The following is a 21,830-nucleotide window of genomic DNA, read 5'->3' on the forward strand; positions in this document are numbered from 1 at the left end:
TTTTAAATTTTTTATTTTTGACTATTGTGGATAAATTTGCTAGAACAATTCTTAAAAAATTCACATAAGTTCTTTCATAAATTTCAAGCATTTATTGAAGTATACAAGTCTTTTTCAAAGTTGATACTTTTAGAATTAACACAATGAAATAAAAAATTAGAACATTTTTTGTGACAGATATCTTTTCAATAGTACATATAAACGTACGAGAAAGCAATCTTTTCGACGAAAACTATTAACAGATGATAAAAATGAGGAAGATAGATTTCATAATCCTAATATAATATTGTTTCCAAGTAACGTTAATACTGAAAATATAACACAGTGTCAATGAAGAAAAGACGGGCGATATATTGATAAAGCATTACAATTTAAAAAAAAAACATAATTTCTAGCAAAATTACATCAATTTTAATTAGTATTTTATACTCAATGAATAATATCAAATGTTTTCAATGAATAAATGTTTTCTTATTATTTTTAGTTAAAAAGTTACAGTGTTTTAAACATTTGATTTGTTTCTGATAAATAATCCGGCTGACGGATTGTAAGCCACGTTAAAAATTTGTATGCAACGGATCAATACACATTAAAAAGAATTTGTCCGGATCCACCTAACTTGAAGTCGCTTCGGCAAGTACCTCGAACAGCGCGAAAAAAACAATTGTTGATTTCAAGCTAACTGAATGCTGATAATCATTGTTGTTGCTCATGAGAAAATAGATCCGATAATAAACGATATTAGACATATTCGAAGGTGTGACGTGTAAAAGAGCTGCAGCACTTTGTTTTCCTATCTCATATTGACAGTTACCTCGAATAATTAAATGTCTTTGTAAAATTGCTACTATACTGTACTATATTGTAACCTACGCGCCCTGTAAATCTATAAATTTGGTCTATTCATTTGAGCCTCCTCTTATGTGTCTATGTAAAGTACAGTACAATAGTTTATCGTCTTCAGAACACCTCGCATCAACTCCAGTTCTTTTATAACGAGCTGGATTATTTATTCACTTGAACACTTGAGTTCTATCTTGTAATTTGTGTTTTTAACTATGCCAAGAATTCGTTCATTATTCAACTTTCTTTTATTTTAGAAAATATAATAGGATTCATCTTTAAAAAATACAATATCACATGCATTAATATTTATGGAAAAATTATATTTCGATCCTAAGGTTGAGCGTTAATAACACTAACATTTTATTGATTTTATTATATTACATAAAAGAACTTTCAAGTAATTGAGCAACCGATCTGAATCTATTAATTTTTCAGCTAGTATCTATTATGTGGTAGAACCTCGGAACATTATAAACCAATTTTTAAATATTGTAAACTTACGTGAATTAAATAAGTCATAACTTTTTATGAATAATAATATTTTCGTAGTTTTCAACTATAAAGTAAAGTCTTTTAGTTATTTTATTTGAAACACATCAAGTCACTCTTTGATTATATAATCGATAAAAAAATCTGAACTAATTTAAAATATAAATTCAGATTTGCTCATCATTTTTGCTATAAACTTACCTATAAAAAATATAAAATAAAGTATTTAATTTTTCAAGAATGATCCAGAGGCAAAAACGTATCTATCTCTCTTCACAGGTATCAGAATATCAGAAAACTCAGTCAACATTCACGTATTAAGTGAGGTCAGATGAAACGTAGATTTAAATATGTCGAGATAGCATTGCAAAAATTGTTATTGATCACGTATTCCTTATTTGCCTTACACAATTAAAAAACTTTTTTTACAAGTCTTTAACCGGCGATATATTCTGAAAAAATATATTTGTATATGTTTTTGTTAAGCGCACGTTTATTGCTTATCAATTGCGCTTAGTTGAAATTACTACCTTATCAAAAAATTTAATTCATTGCATTTAGAAGATTATTTCAATTATTTATTAAACTTTTAAACGATCAATTTATTGAACTAATTACATTTTCTAGTAATTACATTACTTTTATGATAAATCATCCAATTAAATAATTAATTATTTATTCTAAGTAACGACCAATTGGAATTTGATCTTATATTTTTATTTGAATTATTTTAATTTAATTCATTATATAAAAACACCAGTGTCTCAAGATATAAAACCCATTAGTTTTTGTTTTTTTCAAAGTTCCTAATAACCTTTAATCGATTCTTATGAAATCTTATTTCTCCTCCGCCCGCGGCAATTCGCAAATTCAAGTACATCTTTGAAATCTGCTAACGCAACAAAATAAATTTTACCAAAAATTTATGCTCATTGCTGCTTATTTTATAGTTACATGAATATCGTTATTTTTAATTTTAATCATAAATAAGAACTATTACTTCTGCTCTTACTTCACGCTCTTCCATCATCGCAATCTGGTACAGAACATCATATAGCTGCATTGCCAAAATCGCATAACAAAACGTAGTGAGTTTCGTACGTCTTGTAACATAACAATAATAATATTTTTTTCTGGTACAACGAAGTAACAAACTATCATTGCGCAATACGCTCAAGGCTATGTAAGACTTACGACAGTACACAGAATTTTTCTAATTCAATATGCTTATTTTGGAACAAAACAATAAACTTTTATGCATCAAAGTAATGCCATAGTTCATCCGAATCAAATATAGTATCTTTGACTTTATATATGGCATTGTACAAGATCAAGTCCAAAATAACGTAAAATGGGCATTGAAGTATAAAATTAGCTAAGCAATCATATTTTATAATCATTGATTTTTAGTATTTGAGGTGACTTTTTTATATATGACCGTTTTTTCCAATGCAACATTTAGAAATTCAATGAAAATATATTTTTATTTGTTTGCAATTAACTTATTTTGAAAATAAAGATAATTAACAATCCAGGAAACATAAAAATCCTGACTGAAGAAGAGTTAATTTCAAGGAAGAGACAAATATTTAAATAAATACGATATTGAGATAAGATAACAAATAGATCCCATAAAAGAGAAATTTAAGCAAGAATTTTTTTCTATTCTATACAGATTTTTAAGAATTTTTCTATTCTATACAGACATTTGAGAGTTTTTTTTCTATTCTATATAGATAAATTTAATGAAAAGGATTAACCTTATACATAGTTTTAGTCGTATATCTCTGCAGGCAGATGTAGTAAAAAACCAATGAAGAACTAGATCATTTCAGGTAACGATCATACCAGCTAAAAGACGAATTATACATCTTTCAAACTTAACATACATTACCCAAACTCAATTAAAAAAAATCAAACAAGGAGTTAAAGATCAATCCAGGAAAGTACGAAAACCTCGACTCAGGGATAGATAGTTTTAGAGGAGAGAGAAATAAATCAATAAATACAACGTTATCATGTAGAATTTCAATCAGATTTGTTTAAAAAAAGTTCAAACGACAAAAGGCATTCAAGGAAATGATAATACCAGCTGAGAAAATATATTCCCATATTTAAAGAATCTAAGAACATAGATTATCTTATGATGTTACGATCGTTACCTGAAATGATACATGATATGATGTTCGAAGTCGGTCCTTTACTGCATCTACGTGCAATACTTTAAAATTCATCCTGTTTACCGAATTCACTTGTATCGGAATTGAAAACAGCTATGAAATCAGAGTTAATCTACTTTTCTGAACTCTTAAATGGAAGTATACTTTCTCACCTAGTATTATCATTTCCTTGAATGATCTGTAGTCTGAACTTTTGTCAAAATATCTGCCTGAAATCCGGTCTACCTCAATCAAATTGTATTCATACATTTATTTGTCTCTTTCTTGAAATGAACTTTCTTTCAATCAGGTTTTTCATACCTTTCCTTGATTGATCTTTAACTCCTTGTTTGATCTTTTTCCATGAGTTTGGCAAAGCAAGCGTGGTTGGAAAGATATGGAAAGTCTTTTTACTTTGTATGATGTTATCTGAAATTATCTGTCTTCTGAATTCAGAGATCAAATGATTAAAATTTCAAAAACAATTGCTTTCGCTCTAGTTTCACGAAAATATAATTTTTTTACACAATAAATTAGGAACTTCTTAGTTCCAATACATTCTATGCTATTTGTGGAATCAATTGAGGTAGCTTTTTATCAGTCTATGGTGTGTACATAACATAGAATGAAATTCAATGCAATATCAATTACTTATTGTCCATTTTTTTACCAATTAAAGGCAATTGAATTATTTCTAAAACATTACGAATATAAAACACTTAAATGCGCTTGCCGTCTAGTAATAAAATAAATTCTAAGCTAATATTTACAATTGCGTGATCTCAACTTTACTTTCTACCACTAGATGTAGCTGCTCTCCACATCATTTCTAAATTATCTTGAGTTGTAGCCTTTTCTCTTTGCAGTTTTTGAATAATATCGTCCTTTTGCAATAGCAATTGTTTCAGTCGTTGCATTTCTCTTTGATACTCGCTTTTCAATTGATCTGCTCCTTGTTCTTGATTTTTTATATGTTTTTCAACTGTAGCTAGTTGTTCTTTGGCACCTTCTTGAACGATCTGAGGTAAAATAAATTTTTTGATCTATCCAATGTGAACGTAAAAAAATATCTCAATTTTAACTCACTTTCAGTTGGCTTTTTAGATTACTCATTCTCCACGCAATGTTACTTCCTAAATATTGAATATTTTCATTCTCCTTCTCTTTTTCGCGAAGAAGCTCCGCCAATTTATTCTTCTCCAAAACAATTTTCTTCTGCTCCTCCAACAGTTTCTTACAACGTATGTTACACTTTGTAAGCTTTTGCTCGTAAAAGTCTCGTGATTTCTCAATCGAGTGACTGACTTTCTGCAAATCTTTTAATTGATGCTGTGCCTCTCTGAAAAATCGAATTCAACGATTAAACAATTGCGCGTTTATTACACTTCAAATCAACTTACTTTGAATGCAGCTCAGAATTGGTTAATTGATTTTTAAGTTGATCCCGCTCTGCTGTAAGTATCGCTATTTGCTTCTCATTCTCCGGTACTATTTCCTCCAAATACTTTATCCGATTATTCAATTTCTTCTTTTCTGAGTCGTATTGCTGCTTCAATTCCTCGAACAATCTTCGACATTCTTCGACGGCTTTATTATGCACTGATACTGGCATCGTCTTCTCAATGTTAGCGTTGAATTTTTCGTACTCCTGGCTCATAATTTCATACTTGCCTTTCAAGTTGCTCAACTCGGTCTTGCATTGCGTGTAGTCTTTATGTAGTTTGCCGTTGTCTTCCGACATTGACTCAACTTTTCGCTCGTAGACGGCGTGAACCTCTTGCAGTTTTTGCCTTTGCAGTGCAATTTGTCTTGATAGCAGATCGTTGTGTTCCTTTATTATAGCGGCGTCTTTTTCAACGGTTTTCATCTCCTCGGTGCATTTATGAACCTTAAAAACAAGTGCAGTCAGTGCACACATAATTAACTAAAACAATTAAAATATAAGCTGACATACCTGCACTCTAAAGTTCTCAATTTGGATGTGAAGATCCTCGTTCTCCGTAATGACATTCTTCAGTTTACCAGTGAAATGGTCCAATTCTTTCTTGAACTTTTGTACCAAATCATTTTTCTCGTTAATATTCTCATCGTAGGCATTCAACAAAGGACTCAAAGCATGAAAATTGACTTTACCCCAAGTTTCCAATACGTGCTTATTTTCGTAATTTACCTCGGTTTCATCTATAACAACTGTTTTATTATCCTCAGACCTAAATTTATCTTGGTACTTTTCGATTTCAACGTTCAAGCGGTAGACCAAATTTTTCAACAGATTGACATCTTCGTGTAACTGCGAATTGTCAGTTTTGAATTTTTGTACAAGGCTGATAGACTTGTTGCGCTCTTGTTCTAAATTTCTTATAACCAGCGTCGATTCTTCCCGGTTCATGTTTAACTGTCTTAATTCATTCTCTCGCTTCGCTAACAACAAACTTATTCTGTCATGGTCCGCTTGCATCTCGTAGTAATTCTGCTCCAACTGCAGGTACTTCTTCTTCAAATTCAATAGTAGCTCGTCTCGTTCTTTTATGGCTGACGAGCTAACTGCAAAAAACAAATTTTTCGTCTCTATACGAAATCTCCCTTTTGTTGATCTGCGAAATTGGAAAAGTTATGCTTGTTATTTACCTGATCTGGGATTCGTACCTTCCAGCTTCGTCGTCAGTACATTGTTTTGTTCGACCAATCTGGCGATTTCTTTGTGTAAGCAGCGTTTGCTTTTGCCCTTCGATGATACATCGCTTAAATCAAACCTGACCGATGAGTCCTTAAACGACTTGGGTTTTAATATGGACTTGCCCGACGAGCTATGTTTTTTGCGATGCTTCGATCCATGAATTGAGGCGACGTCACTATCGTTGGATGTGCTCCTATGCCTCGCATGCTGTGAATTGTCACGCAAAGATGTGACGATTAGACGTCTTCAACAGTTTAAATTCGTAGATTTCAAGTTACCTTAGCGAATAAATTACAAACCTTTCTTCTTCCTCGGTTTATGAAACCATTTGTGCTTGTTGATCCGAAAAAGTACGACATTATAACTTCACTATTACGCACGTCATCAAATCTTTATTACAGCAACAAAATACAACAAAAACTTATTAAACTTGGAATTTATTAGCACACGCCATATAAATTTATAGTCTATGAGATTGTTTAATCGTGTCAAAAATGTTGTCTACAGATTATTAGAAGATATAAATACGTTTACGCTATGTGTGTTTATATATAAAGAGGTTGCCATAGAAACCGTAATACGTTTGTGATTCCTGCTCCCATGAAAAAGCAGCACCTGTTTGCTTTTATATGTAAAATAAAATATTAATGTAAAAGCCTATATTAAAAACCGACATTGTCAAAATTAGGTAGTCAAATTATCAAATGAGAGAGAAACGTTAGAATAATAATTTAGACGTTTTGGTTTTGTTTCTAGCTATTCTAGGAATCTTGTCATTGTTTGAGTTATTTTATTTTACTTTTAAGTATATTGGAGTTGCTGATTATTTGTTTTTATTGTCATGTATAATTTTTGTTTTACTCAAACACAAATTGTGACATGGAAGCCCATTCTTTATATTACTTAGATGAATTGCCATGTTTATGGATATTATTATTAAAAATCATTATGAATCGCACTTACTGTTAAAATAATATTTTATGTATTCAAATAAAAACAGTAATTATAAAGCATAAGAAACATGAATCAACAATTTATAATTTTTAATGTTAGTATGTACATGTGTATTATATTTAGATTTATTTTCACATATCAGTTACAAAGGTAGATCAACATAGAAAATACAAAAAAACACCTTTATGTTATATTCTGAATTTTACTGCTTACAAATGTTGTTGATAATGGTATATCTGTGGCTCTCAAGCAAGAGATGCAATGCAAATGAATAGTTTTTCTAACATTATTTTTTTAATAATAACTCTTTCATTTCATCATTCAGTGCTATTGCTAACTTATCATAAAAAGAATCTTTGGACCACTGTGTTCGATAAAAATATCTAATTGTCTTGCTTCAATTTTTTGATAAAATTTTATAATTTTATCTTGCAATGTAAGTGCACAACTACCTGTTGATTCAGATGGAAGCAAGATATTGTTAAATTCAAATTGTGAAAATAAGTGATTAACGCCATTCGATATTTTAACAGATTTTTCTGCAAGCAGATTTTGATCAGGATGATTGGATATATCAAGACTTTTACTATTAATATTTGAACTACCATCAAGACCGTCTGGAGAACTCTATCTGATTTGGATGTAATCAAATTGAAAATGTTAAAATTATTCTGGATATTTTCATCTGTTTCTTCATCATCATCAAAATCATGATAATTAACCAATAACGAAACAAGTGAATTTTGTGGATACATATGGTAAATAGATTTTGCTTGTGAATCTTGAATATATAAAAATTTGTAACGTTTTTAAATAGTGTCCAATCTTATCTAAAACAAATAGTAATATATTCATTGATATACGATAAATGCATTAGTTTCTTCTCATAAATTATAAGCCAATGAAAATTAAATAAAAATAAATGATTACATAAACGTTTTAAATCAGCTCTGGAAAATGCGCACATTATTCAAGGTTAGATTTACAAAAAGTTATGTACTTTCTAGAAAAATTAACATTTTGTCACGATTGAAATTGTAAAAGCCAACTTACTATATCATGAAATAAAACTACTAAAAGTTTAACTTGAATATATTTAACAACTAAACTGAAGCAACATGTGCGTATGAATAACTGTCATTGCAAGTTCACACAAATAATTAGGTTGTATCCCATGCTGCCGGCCTTGGTATTCTTTTATTTTCCCATTGACTGATATCCTTCTTTTGAAGATCTTCGTACTGAGCTTCCAAAGTCATTTCCTCCGGCTTCTTAACTTTCATTCCCATTTTTATAGCCTCTTCTCTTGGATTAACTGATTCTATGGGTCTGTATTTGTATTTTAATGTAGTAAACTCTCTTAAACCAAAAGAACCTCCGATGATAAATATGAAAAATGGTATTGCTAATTTCACGTTTTTGTTACCAAAAAATGAATTTTGGCTCATGTTTACGCAAGACAGAATTTCTTGATGGCATTACGTAAAAACTGTTATTTTGTAAATTGTACCGGAAAAAGTTCAATTTCAGTTTACTAGATGGCGGTGGGTCTCTTAGTTGAGACTACGGTATGCCAAAACGCATGCGTTGACTACACCAGATAAAGACTCATGCGCACGCGCTGTGTGGAGAAAAAATGAATTGTCGGATGAGTTGAATCTAAAATACAACGATCAAGTAATCGGATGTTTTTTTATAATGATTATATGGTGATGTTATTATCATAATATTGTAATTTATAGCGCTGTCTAACAAAATTTAGTTGAATCTTTATTTTATAATCTGAATGAATGTATTTTGAGCAGTTCCTAGATTTTTTTATTTAGTAGTGAAAAAGCTATTTTTCCAAGAGACATCTATGATTATAGATTTTTCAATGTTTTCATATCGTTAATAATTCACATTACTAATCTTTCCGTATTTATCGAACAAATAAATTATAAACTTATTTATAAGAAACATTCATTTATTGATTAACATTTTCAAAACTTTTTAAAAAATAACATTTTACCAATAATCATGTTTTCATGGTACAAAGTGAATAAAATTGGCTAGTGAAATGTTATGTAACATGGAACATGTGTTTCCCAAATTTTAACTTGAATTCGAAGCTTCTGTAATTAAAAATCTTATGCATTTTTTGAACTTGAAAAATCAATTTGTATTAAATTACATATTTTATTGACTTACATAAAATCCATTTTCCCAACTGATATTTTCACGTTGTCTTCCAATATTTCAATATAATAAAGGTATTTGCAAATTTAAATTGAAATTGAAAGAAAATAGGATACCAATTTTTATAGCAAAAGAAACCAATAGAAATGTAAAGAACTTCATGATTTTCCTTTGAGCAGTCGACTCTTCTCTAAGCAAGCTTCTCTAAGCAATCAGTATCAACACTACGTAGAGTGCGATAAAACTGTGACCTACGATTCGATAAATGCACAAAAATGAACATGCGCTGAATAGTCAAGAATATTTTATGAGAAATAACAGACATAACATCAAACTTTTTTAGATCGTGATCTAGGATAAGGTATTGTAAAGTAAAAAATAGATGTAATTCAGTGATTTCAGCGTAACTGTATATTACATTAATATGGTAAACACAATATTATCAATCAATCGCAGTGATGATCGCTAAATGATGATAATAATAGAGCTAGCTAAAGGGTCGCGATAACGCGACTTTTTGCCGTACTGTACAGGTTTTACAATGATAATCATAATAATCATAATAATCGATAATAATAATCCCTAAATTATACTACATAGTTCCTAGATAATGTCGTTACAAAGTTTTAAACGCACGATAGAGGCGTCGCACACACTCCCGGGGGGATAAAAGATGATTTTCGATTTTCTTTGGTGAACGCCGCCGACCCGAGAGTTTTCATTTTTTTTTATTTATCTTTTATTATTCGCCGATCGTGTTTAAGTTACAAAGGCACTGTACACGTAAACATTAGTACATACACATAGATGAGCGCACCCAAGCATTGCTTTTATATTTCTTTCTCTACTTCACTCTCTTTCTCGAAAGGTGGACTTACGGTATCACATTTTGGCAGTGAACGTTCCCCAAAGTGTTTTATTTATTTATTTATTTTTTTAAATCTCGATTTCCTTATTTGCTGCGGAGTTTTTATTTTTGTTTTATAAAAATATCGACTTTATGCAACCGATCTCCGAAAATATGTTTCTTTTAGACTCTAGTCGCGTGACAGCAGATGTTTCGCGAGCGTTGCAATTGAGATTATTACATGAAATGAAAATTCTGTTTTTTTTTTTGTTTGTTCACACCAATAGAAGTTTTTCTTTTACCAAAATAAGATTACATTTTTAAAATTCTATCTTACTTCTAATCGCGAATTAAAACTTTACTTTAATATATCTTTACTAATATATACATATTGCTACGTTATTGGTTGCGCAATTATTAATTGAAATGAATTTACGTATATTTACTAAAAAATCTAGTATATTTATTAAAAATTATTTATTCGAATAAACTCATAATTCTGTTTGCACAAATTTCTTGCAATGTACAATTGAAAGTTTTATTCATACTTTAAGTACTCGAACAAACGAAAAAAAAAGTCAATCATTTTTCAGTTCTATTATATTAACTAAAATGTAGAAATAAATCCAGAAGAAAGATTAATTTTGTTATCATGTTGATAAGTAAAAAGACAGTTACTCCGCTGATTTAAATGAATGTTCAACGCTGCGCGAAACGTGCGAGATTGTTTTTTCTTATTAATTTTCTTTGCTTGCGCTCAGAAAGGGACGTGGTATGATACAGAGAATTTGTAAGTACATTACGGTTATAAATAATTCTATGTATTACAAATGTTTTGTTTATTCACATTTGTTCGCAAAAGAGTAGAAAAAAACAGACAAATCGAAAAGAAAAAATCATTGTCTATATATACATATACAATTGAATCCGCAAAATAAATCTAGTTTCCCTCATCATCATTTCTAGTACTTATACAAACAATTATTCGGACCGGATTTTCAAGAATTTAGATTTTATTCATTTATTGCCTTAGAATAAGTCAGAAGTGCCATGTTTACCGACAAAAAATTTATGTAAGCACAGTTAAAATCAATCGAAGAAAATTGTCAATATAAAAAATATGAACACAGAACGATACAAATACATTCAATGACTTTTAAATTAATAAACATTTCTTGTGTGAAAAATTTGATTAATACAGAATATAACAACGTCAATTATTCTAAATACAAATCCGAGTTTCATTTGTCTGTTGAAGTTGGAATGATTGCGATAGAAATTGACTTGTTAAAAAGGCGGCTCTAAATATAATATATTTCCTATATATATACCTAACGAACTTCATTCATTTCAATTTTCTAACGAACTGAGCCTACAAATAGAGTCATCGCGTACACAGCGAAAATGACCATAATAAGAAAGTGAACCATAGTGAAATTGATTATTGCTAAATCAAACTAAATCATTACATGATTATTAAAAATAATTGTTTTTAATAACTGAAACTTTTATTTCGAATTCAAAATAGCACATATATCAAAAGTATAGTCACATTTCTTCAAATTTCTTACTAAATTTCGTTATATTCTAAAGTTTCGCCCAATTTCACTATAATTACTTCCATTCGCGCTAACTAAGTTTCGTCAACGTTTTTCCGGTGTTTCCTTATTAATAAACTACTTATATAGATAATGTAAACAAATTTACTTTTAACACTAGATTGTAATAAGAAAAAAAAGGTAGAAGTCTGAACAAAAAAAAATCAAAAAGATTGGCAGAGTTCATTTACGTTGCCGACGTCTACCAATGTTGACGCTATTTGAGATCATTGAACATATCGGTATGTTTTTGTTTTCTTTTACTGAATAACTCATAATTATTTTTACTAGTATTTGCTTTACAAACTTTTCGAAGTCATTCGACACATTTATCATTGTACGGTAAAATGCTGTGTTGTCTTGTCATTAAATATATAACTTTGATAAGCTTTCAAAAATACGCGTTTTGTCAGCTAGATAATTTTTTTTCATCTAAGCAAATTGACACGTTTACAAGACAGTATATTTTTCACGTTTTTAAAGAGTAATTAAATTTATTACACAAAAACATTGATTGCAAATTCAGAAAAATTTCATCTGTAAGCTTCTTGCTTTTTACGCGCTGAAATTTCATTGAATTGTGAGTCGCACAAAACCATCCTATTTCATACTGGACTCGAATTGGTTTATAGAAAAAATAATGAATTATACGCGAAGGAAAATTATCTTTGTAGAAAAAATCACAGTTGTAATTTTTATTTTTATAATAACACCTACGAAATTTCAATGTTATACTAAAATAAAATCTTTGTATTTCCTTCAAAGATAAATTTCCTTTTGTATGTATATGCTTTGTCAGTATTTTTTCAGTGTTACATTATACTTGTTTACATGTGTACCTGTTAGCACATCACAGCATATTTGCGTATATTATGTAAATTGTTTGTTTTTTATCGAGAAAAATACAAATACATTCGCGTTTATATATTTTTGATTACGTTATTTTTTTCCGCGTTATCTAAATTGAAAATTTATTTTTATTTTCTGAGTAGTGTTTTGAACTGCTGTTACATGATTTTTTTTCTCTTGTATACTTGTGATGCTTGATTGCACGAGTTTCTAAATATTATATTTACAAGAAGCGCGAATTTTCCAATTTGGCAGTGACACGATGAATAGTTTTTTGCATTATTATTAATATAACTTCAAAGAGCATCTTAGCTAAAGCCTAAAACAGATCAATAGCTCGTATAACAATGTACAATCTCGAAAAATTTATTTCATATGACATGATCGAACTTCGATGTTTGTTCAGGAAAAAAGAAACAAAAAACATAGAATCGCTTTACACGAAACAAAAAAAAAGGAAAAGAAAAAATATATAGAAAAAAAATAAATCTGCACTCATGATTCCACATAATCGATATCTCATAAATCACTTTTAAAATGTACAATTCAAAAACTAACAAAAAAATATTAATTATCACACGCCATGAAAGAACTATAAACGTTGTTATAGAAAACAAACGAAAAATAGTTCTTTTTGAAGAGAACTTCAATGATGGGAAAGAGGGGAAACGAACAATTAAACTAGCGTATTGAGAGTCCTTTGTACACAGAAACGACGAAGAAATTTCGAGATTCATCGTCGTGTCGCGGGGGAAGGGGGGTAACTTGCACTTGTCGCACTTCTCATAGACTTGACACTTACACTTTTACTCTGCAATATATCACATTATAGATTTTTCAATTTTTTTGCTGTTTCAGTGTACACGCACAGACACTCTGAACTATCGTGTTCAGTCCGAGCCGAAGTAGTCCATGTATCTGTGCTCGTCGTCGTCTCAGGAAATCTGAGAACTAGACTGTGATGGTGTTTGTTGCTGTTGTTGTTGCTGTATAAGTTGCTGCTGTTGCTGTTGCTGAAGATGATGATGTAATTGTTGGTTGTGATGTTGTTGCTGTTGCTGAGGCGTGCAAAGGGTGAAGTTATCATAGACGTCCATAAGATCACGCATCCTGTACTCCTCGAGGCAGACGAAACCTTCGAGAGATGGTGATTGTTTTCGCGCACAGTCTAGGCAGTGTACTACATGACGCTTTTCTTGCTCACGGATAAATAATATGTTAAACACCTCAATCTAGGAAAAAATTTATTATTGCAAAGACTGTCAATTACACGAATAATAAAAATTCACGTTTTTTTATCTCTTACCTCGCACTGACCACAATAATGCGACGCTTCGTTCTTGCCTCTACCATGGAATCGCACTTCCACATTCTTGAACTTGACGTATTCGAGGATCAAGCAACATTGTCGCATAGTCCTTAGTAAACAATTTTTAATGAGCTCGAATAATCGTTTGTCCGAAACCTTAATATTCCTTGCGAGATTCCACGATAAATGAATCATTGGAACAATCGACTTAAACGCTTGAAGTTTATTCCACTCGTAGCGTTCAATTGCCAATTGGTATTGACGTGCTGTTAATGGACCCACATTCCATGCTATATTATTACACCAACCAACCGCTTGTACCCAGTGAACGCAACCTGACAGTAAAAATTTCATGAGCAGTATGATCGAAAAAATCTTTAATTAAGCAATGAAAAATTGTACTCACCAGCATTAACCCACACAAGATCACCCGGTCTCTGTACGAACCTGTACACAGGAACATTTTCCTCATATAAATCTTCCATCGATGGCCACCAGCTGCCATGCAGATAATTGATATTATTTCTTTCGCAAAGCGACTGAATAACACCCCAGTAGGCATCAGGCACACCGAACCACTCACAATCACCAGGTCCAATGTTAATGTTTATTGAACAGAAGTTATTATTCTCCTGATGTCCCGGAGTCCGACTACCGGGAACTTTCATATATAGCTGCACAGTGTTCATACCAAGAATCACATGACCAACATGGCTCAACATATTACCAGCCGATACGACTCTAGCAAAAGCCGGCAACTTCATAAGCTCCTGTAATTGAGCTTTCCATTTTCTCTCGTCCGACAAATCCACGTTCGTACCGAATCGCAACATTTTCGCACCCGACTTTCCTGGTAATCCGTAGATATTTTTCTTCCTCTTAACATTAATTCCAGTGCTGTCTTTCGAATCACTGTCCGAAAGATTCGATGTGGACGTGGTGTGAATACCGGCAGCTTTGTCCCGCTCTTCCTTCAGACTTTCCTGGAAACTCGACGCCTGGTATTGTGCGTATTTGGCAATCGTAGTGTGACTCCGATGACTAATGCAACCCCATACTTTTTTCGCAAGGACTGGATCCCAATTCTCATCACTTGTCTGCTGAAGCTGAGTACGTACTTCAATCGTGTGATCGGGATTCGCTTCAACCAACGTTTTTGTTGAGAATAATCCCAAATCGAGTTTCAAGGCAGCAGCCAATCCGCGTACCACAGCGATTGGATGCTTCAAACAAAATTCTTGAAGAATCGGACTGAACACATCTTTCTTATTCTCCAGATAAACACTTGGGGTGGCAGGTAAAAGTTGCTCTTTGGTCAGCTTTTGTGCTGGTGGATCAGGTGGTGTCGGTGGTGGTGATTTATCGCTGAGTATCGACCAACAACTAGGTACACCTTTGAGAGGTCGATTTCGGCATAGATCGACAATTTGCTTAGATGTCATTTCTATGTTAACCTCCGGTTCAGTTTGCGTCTCGCATAGACGTTCGAGTCGTAATACCGGCTCACAACGTAGAAGAGATGAGTCTACTTTGTTTGTACTTGACGTTGCCTCTGCTTTGATTGTCTCTACTGCGGATTTTAGTTCTGTTTTAACTACTGGGGTGGGTGCTGGTTCATCTGGTTTCTCAATCTAGAATACAGAATTGTTTTATTATTATTCACTTGCAAAAATAAAATAAATAAAATACTAAACAATAAAAATAAAATAAAAAATTTTAATAAATGATGAAAAGTTTAAATTACTTACCTTCACTCTCTTAGTCTTATCAACTTCGCCATTAAGATTTGACGGTGAAAAGGGTCCCGAGCTCAGTGTGCCATTATTCAAAGGCTGCTGATTGTCATCTTTCACATCATAATCTTCCGAACCAAAATGTTTCAACAAATCTTCAGCAAGTGAGGTAGCGATATCTTTTTGCGACAGCAGTGCCTGTAGCTCCTGATCCGTGACACCGAGACCAGCGTCTTTATTCGCAGCGGTATTGTTAACAGACGAGCCTTCGGGATAAGAATTCGTCGTCGATGAAATTTGCGTGTAACCTTGCGCATCGAATTGTCCCTGTTGATTTTGGAACTGTTGTTGTTGTTGTTGTTGTTGTTGTTGTTGTTGTTGTTGTTGTTGTTGTTGTTGTTGTTGTTGTTGTTGTTGTTGTTGTTGCTGCTGCTGTTGCTGCTGGTTGAATTGTTGGCCGGTTGCCGGCTGCTGTGGTCGAAAATTCGGATCCGCCGCAGATTTATAAGGCATGCCTGGTGTCTGGCAATTGACCGTCGCTGTTGCTGCGTTGTAAGCTGCGTTTGAATCTGAGAAACCAGTCTGTAGAGCTACTGATCCACTTTGCTATAAATATAAAATTTGTTAATTAATAGAACTAAAGAGCGTTACATAAGAACATACAATTCGAAAACTAACTGGTTGCTGTGGCATTCCATAGTTCTTAATGACACCTGCTTGTTGCACAGGTGGCTGGACAGCATAACCAATAGGATAGCCAGGCTGTCCAGGTCTCAGACCTTTTTGAGCAGCTTGTTGCTGCTGAAGCCTGAGCTGTTGTTGATGCTGTTGCATAGCTCGATATTGATGTTGCAATTGCGCCAAAAGTCCTTGCTGCTGTGCAGTCAGACTACCGTGATTCTGCTGCAGGAACTGTAGCATTTGCAGCTGCTGGGAGGTCAGGTAGAATGACGGTGGTCGTTGTTGTTGTTGCTGTTGTTGTGCTTGTTGCTGACCTGCTGCGCCTTCTTCTCCTGGCTGACATGAACAATGAAAATTAGTTAGCTTGAATGGAAGACGATAGATATACTATGATTTAAGATTGTGTTGACCCTATTGAGTTTTCTGAATGATCAGTGAGCGTTAGACGAGAAATAGCTCAATAGGCTCTGTTTTGTTTATGTAGGTATGTAAGGTGATGTAAAATATTGAACTGAAAAATTAATCGTGTATATAGATGTGTAGATGTAATATATACTTACACATGCTATTCAAATTAATATAAAAGTTAGTTAAAGAGCATAATATCGACATATGAGAAGCCAAAATAATGATTTTCATAGCTTTACAAAAACAAAATTATCAAAAATGAAAAAATACATTTTTCATTTTACAAATAGAAACTCAAAGATACAGGTAAAAGTATCAGTAACGAAAATGAATCAATGTATTTTCGCTTTTCATAACTTCATTTTATACTACCGACCAGAGTTTGTGCCGCCATGTGCTCATACCATCATTTATTCAAACTCTTTTAATTTTGTCAATGAGAAACCTGTGAGCTTGTCTGTAATGAAAGAATAAGGACATTTAATTTGAATATGCTACGAACAAGTCGCGTTTCGTCAACATCCAAATTATCCTTCCTTGCTTTTTTGCCCATTACACTTTTAGCAGCAAGCCACTAGATAGATGACCTAAGGTGGAAATTTCATTGTGGTAAAATATTTCTCAAACTGTCATGAATAATAACTTATGAGAAATAATTATGTGGAATTTTATTTCTGAATTATGATAGAGTCGAAATAAAATTGAGAAAAATGCTTTATGGAGTGAGACTATAAATTGAATTGCCAATTGGATCAGATGATTACCAGCAAACTCAAGTCTATCCGCGTGACTTTTATGAGAATGTACCTTAAAGCGTTTATTAGCAACATTCTGATTTTGTCCTTGTGGGTACGGTGGCGGTGGTCCAGGTGGTCCTCCTGGATACTTATACCCCGGCCCACCTGCTGCTTGCTGTTGCTGCTGTTGCTGTTGACGACTCGACAATTCCGCACTAATTGGCATATTCCAAGCTTCTTCTATTGATGGCAATTGACGTCTTCTGCAAAAAAACGTAATGTTCAGTTCTGAATCATTTGATTTTTTCAATTCATCAGATTTCTTTATATCAATTGAAGTCAGCATATCACGCGAATAAAAATAAACCGTAATGATTTCTAAAACAAAAATTATTGACACTTATTTAGCTGAAGTATTTATAATTTATTAAGAACACTGTTTGACCAATATTCAATGAGAAATATTTAAATAATAATAAAAAAACTGATAAATTTATACATCAAAAACAATACCATCTTTGAGAAATCTATAAAGAATCTTAAGAAAACAAAAAAAGCAAATTTATAAAAAAAAATTAAGAAGAAATGTCCTTAGACTTACTTGGTAGCCACTGAAGGCATGGGTGCTTGGCTGAGATGGTTTTGTAGAAAGCTGATGCGTTGTTGTAGAGAGGGGTTCATTGGACCAGTACCCCCACTCGACTTACTAGCGCCACTCAACTGGCTACTAAGAGAGCTGTTGCCACAGTTCGGTGTATTGTTGTTGCCCCTAAACAAAATCACATTCCAAAATTAATAAGAACGCTATCCCTATTCGAAGTAGACGTTATTCTTTGGTCAGGTGAGCTTTTGGAAGTCAAATGCAGACCTTGACCTTGATGATTAACTTACGGTACAACAAGGACCATCAACGGTAATGTGCGTGTTTTTTATATTTTACCTTTGTTTTTGTTTATTATATGCTTATAGGTGCGTTCTACTATGGATTATACAAGAGAGCGAAATGATTAAGATATATATGAGGGAGGGTTCTATCGACGATAAACTAAGAAATAAATTCTATAATCATTGATATAAAGGGACTAAACTGAGTAAATCTCAGTTTCAAAGAAAATTGTTAAAATGATAAGTACGGAATGATTTGTTTATCAGTTGGTGAAAATTCTAAAATTTTGATTTCGTAAAATTTGAATAAGGAACAGTCAAGTCAGATATATATGATGAAGACTCATAATGAAAAGACGAATCGCCTTTATTTTCGTTTGTTTACGTTGAAAAGACCTTTCGCTGTTGAAAGTTTGTATAGATAGCATAGATTTACAAATATACAATTGATTAATATTTCCAAATCAATTGGTTGATTGTAATGACATCTAAACGCACACTAGCATTTAAATAACATTTTAAGCAAAAATCTTTCTATGGAATTTAATCATAGGTAAAGTCATGCAAAATAACTACAAACTTTTAACAAGAAAAATCTAAAGTATTATAAAGTAACTTTCTACTCTTTCTTGAGTATCCTGTCAGAGAGATTAGTTCTGAATTCTGTAGATTTTGTCTTAAGCTCTATGTACTTCAAGTGGATAAATGCTGGCAAGATCTGTATAATTCTTATGCAGATATTGAGAATATTCACTACATCATGAATGTTCAAAGTTATTTAAATACTTTCGTATATCAAATGAAAGTGAGCCCAAGTATATGAAAAAGAAGCTAGTTCCAAAAACATTTGATGATATAGTAAAAACATCAACGTGTACTTTTTTATGTCGATGACACGAACAGTCGGAATAGAGAATTATTAAGGCGAAAAATACTTAGAAACTTAGCGACCCCCAAGAAAAAAGAGTAGAAAACAACCAATCGACAACGCAATCAAACGAAACGAAGTCCACGTCCATATTATAGCAGCACCAAAAGCTAAGTAGGTAAAAGCCAAACATCTCGAATGTTTGGACATTTTAGCCAAAACAAACAATCTTTTTCTGGAGAACGAGTAAATATCGATGTAATACCTTGAGGCGTTAACGTAGCAAACAAGGGCGTCTTTCGGTTGGCTGTGGCTCTCGTAAAGTATACCAAGATTCGTCCAAGCAGCCGAGTGCGACTTGTCGAGTTGAACAGCACACACGTAGGCTTGTAAAGCGTCCAACGGTTGATTCTGCTGCTGATAAAGTATTCCTATGCTGCACCAGGTGTCGGCGTTGCCTTCGCTCTTCTCCACCGAATTGCTGCAACCGGGATTCTCCATTTCAATAAGATTTCGCTCGCTCGCTCGCTCGCTCGCTCGTTCGCTCGCACGTTCGCTCGCGATGAGAGGAGTTTACTGACTCACCGGTAAGCGAGGAAAGCATCGTGGACTTGTCCCGATGCCGCATGGCAGCGGCCGAGTAAGTAGAGACTTTGCCCACTTTTGGGATCAGCCTTGATGGACTTTTGCAAGCAGCAGATCGCCAATGCCTGCTTCTGCTGGTGCGTAACCCCAAGGATGCTCACCTCAACCACGTGGTACATCCATCCTGCAACAAGACAAGGCGCGCTTCCGTTACCAAAATCCAATGCACTCGGGTACACAACCTCGCCATTCCGTTTCTTTTTTTAACGAAAATGCAATTGAAGAATATCGTGTCTCAGAAAGAAAATGGCCTCTCTTCGTTTAAAGGCACAGAGTAGAGCTCTCTTCCGGCCTCGAGAGTATTCAAGCAGCTGAGTCTTCTCTCTCTCTCTCTCGCAAACATCTGCCGCTTTTCTCTCTCTCTCTCTCTCTCTCTCTCTCTCTCTCTCTCTTTCTCTCTCTCTCTCGCTTCCAGACGGTTTTGTAACCGCCCGTGAGATGTGTTTTAACAAAACGTAGACCCTACCTCACGACTTGGATAACCAGACTGATGGCAAATGAGAAAACGAAAGGCGATTGATAAGTCTAGCAAACATACTGACCCGGAAGACGAGGACGAGGAGCCTTGGCGCACGAAAAAACGGAGCGTCTCAGCGCCCGCTCACCCCAAAACCAACTGAATAGATTTTTCGCAGGTACCCCCGAAACATATAGGGCCTTTACTTTACCCCCCTCCTCCACCCCACCACCGTCGCTCTTTCGTCTATTCAGTTTCTCTATTCTCTCTCCCCCTCGATACTGTTGCCCGTTGCACTTTTCGATCTTTCAGTTTAATGCTATGGTACTCCCACCATTGCTTGGCTGCGGCGAGGCACGTAGCACGTTTAGTTTGTTCCGATGGATCTGGCTGTGCCTCCAGTTACAGTCGTACGTTTCCTCGTTGTCGCGCTACGAAAACACGTTTTTCGATTCTTACGTTCCCACGAGCTTCTCAATTTCTTTATCTAAAAGCGCAGTTCCTCATTTTCACAAAAATTATCACAATGGAGCAACGGTTCAATTCGCATCCGTTAGCAAACAAGATGGATATCTATTGATTGCATAAATTATGCAATAAAACAAGAAGAAATAGAATATCCAAAAGTCATTGTAAAACTCGACGTTACTCCGCGTGTCTCACACGCGCGAAAATATAATTGGCGACGCGTGTAATAAAAATCTCGAGTTACGCGAAAAAGCAGGCCGCTCCCCAATAGAACAATAAAAAAGCGCTCACGTGTTGACGAGTGCAGAGAGAATGCTGGAGGGGGAGCGCGGGAGAAAAATCGGGATTAGCCATGGGTGGAACTGGGGGAGAAGGAGGGAGACGACGGGGGGTGAAGATTTGCAGCGCGCGTCAAGTGAAGAGAACGAGATAATTCTTGAAGGTTTAGGCCGAGCAAGATTTTTCCGCGCTCGAGAGAGGAAGAGGAGCGCGGGCATTCGTTGAAACCCGCTCTGAAATATCGCGCAGGACCGCACACGGAGACGCGGCAATAAAACCGTACCCGAGCGGCGGTGCGTGGAATAGACGCCAATGTATGCACGCGGGCTCAAGTGGGCTGGGGGGAGAGGGACACAATTCACGCGCATTAGCTTTAATCGAGCGAATCAGACGTCGCTCGGACCGCGCACGTCGCGCGGCGGCGCTGACTCTCGCCGGCCGAAAGTTACGGCATTCTGCCGAGTCGTTCGCGCTAATTACGTCGAGCACGAGTTTGGATTATCGACGACAAGAGTATTGCTATATTTTGCACCCAACTTTTCTGTCCTCCTTCCGCATTCGCTTGGCCCGCTCCGCGGGAGTAAATATGAGCGTTAAACAGCTGGTACCTAAAAATTTTCGCACGGCGTAGAGCACCCCGAGGCACTTGTGCGCGCTTAGAAAGAAACTTTTATAAAGAGGCTGCTTTAGGGCGGATAATAAAAGTAAAGTATAGTTTTGAAGATTTTATAATGGTTCGACTGCGTGTACGGTCTGGGAGTGT

At 34.2% G+C, this 21,830-nt stretch overlaps 2 protein-coding genes across 5 annotated transcripts in view; both read right to left on the minus strand.

Annotated features, from left to right (window-relative positions):
- Positions 1-2,076: 2,076 nt before the first annotated feature.
- Positions 2,077-8,287, minus strand: LOC131665672 (protein Cep89 homolog). The gene is made up of 6 exons (XM_058937730.1): positions 6,471-8,287; positions 6,123-6,378; positions 5,449-6,038; positions 4,895-5,382; positions 4,581-4,833; positions 2,077-4,513 (listed from the first exon to the last, which is right to left on the minus strand). Exons 1-6 carry the CDS (start codon positions 6,528-6,530, stop codon positions 4,283-4,285), a joined length of 1,878 nt encoding a protein of 625 aa, XP_058793713.1. The 5' UTR covers positions 6,531-8,287; the 3' UTR covers positions 2,077-4,282.
- Positions 8,288-8,571: 284 nt separating this feature from the next.
- The window catches only part of LOC131665670 (histone demethylase UTY), a 56,032-nt gene continuing 42,773 nt past the window's right edge, over positions 8,572-21,830 (minus strand). For 2 of the 4 annotated variants that reach the window (XM_058937726.1, XM_058937728.1), the window contains 10 exons: positions 19,804-19,987; positions 19,484-19,699; positions 18,067-18,234; positions 17,536-17,728; positions 16,303-16,656; positions 15,655-16,245; positions 14,313-15,537; positions 13,904-14,241; positions 9,316-13,829; positions 8,572-9,239 (listed from right to left, as the gene is read on the minus strand). In XM_058937726.1, the coding sequence (XP_058793709.1) occupies positions 13,533-13,829; positions 13,904-14,241; positions 14,313-15,537; positions 15,655-16,245; positions 16,303-16,656; positions 17,536-17,728; positions 18,067-18,234; positions 19,484-19,699; positions 19,804-19,987 (3,566 nt within the window). In that variant the 3' untranslated portion in view covers positions 8,572-9,239; positions 9,316-13,532. Of the gene's footprint in view, positions 9,240-9,315; positions 13,830-13,903; positions 14,242-14,312; positions 15,538-15,654; positions 16,246-16,302; positions 16,657-17,535; positions 17,729-18,066; positions 18,235-19,483; positions 19,700-19,803; positions 19,988-20,405; positions 20,458-21,830 lie in introns of those variants that run through there. The other 2 variants (XM_058937729.1, XM_058937727.1) reach the window with 2 other exon arrangements.

This window comes from Phymastichus coffea, unplaced genomic scaffold (genome assembly GCF_024137745.1).
Source record: "Phymastichus coffea isolate CEN01 unplaced genomic scaffold, Cenicafe_Pcof_1.1 PCOF00053, whole genome shotgun sequence".
NCBI classification, from domain to species: Eukaryota; Metazoa; Arthropoda; class Insecta; order Hymenoptera; family Eulophidae; genus Phymastichus; species Phymastichus coffea.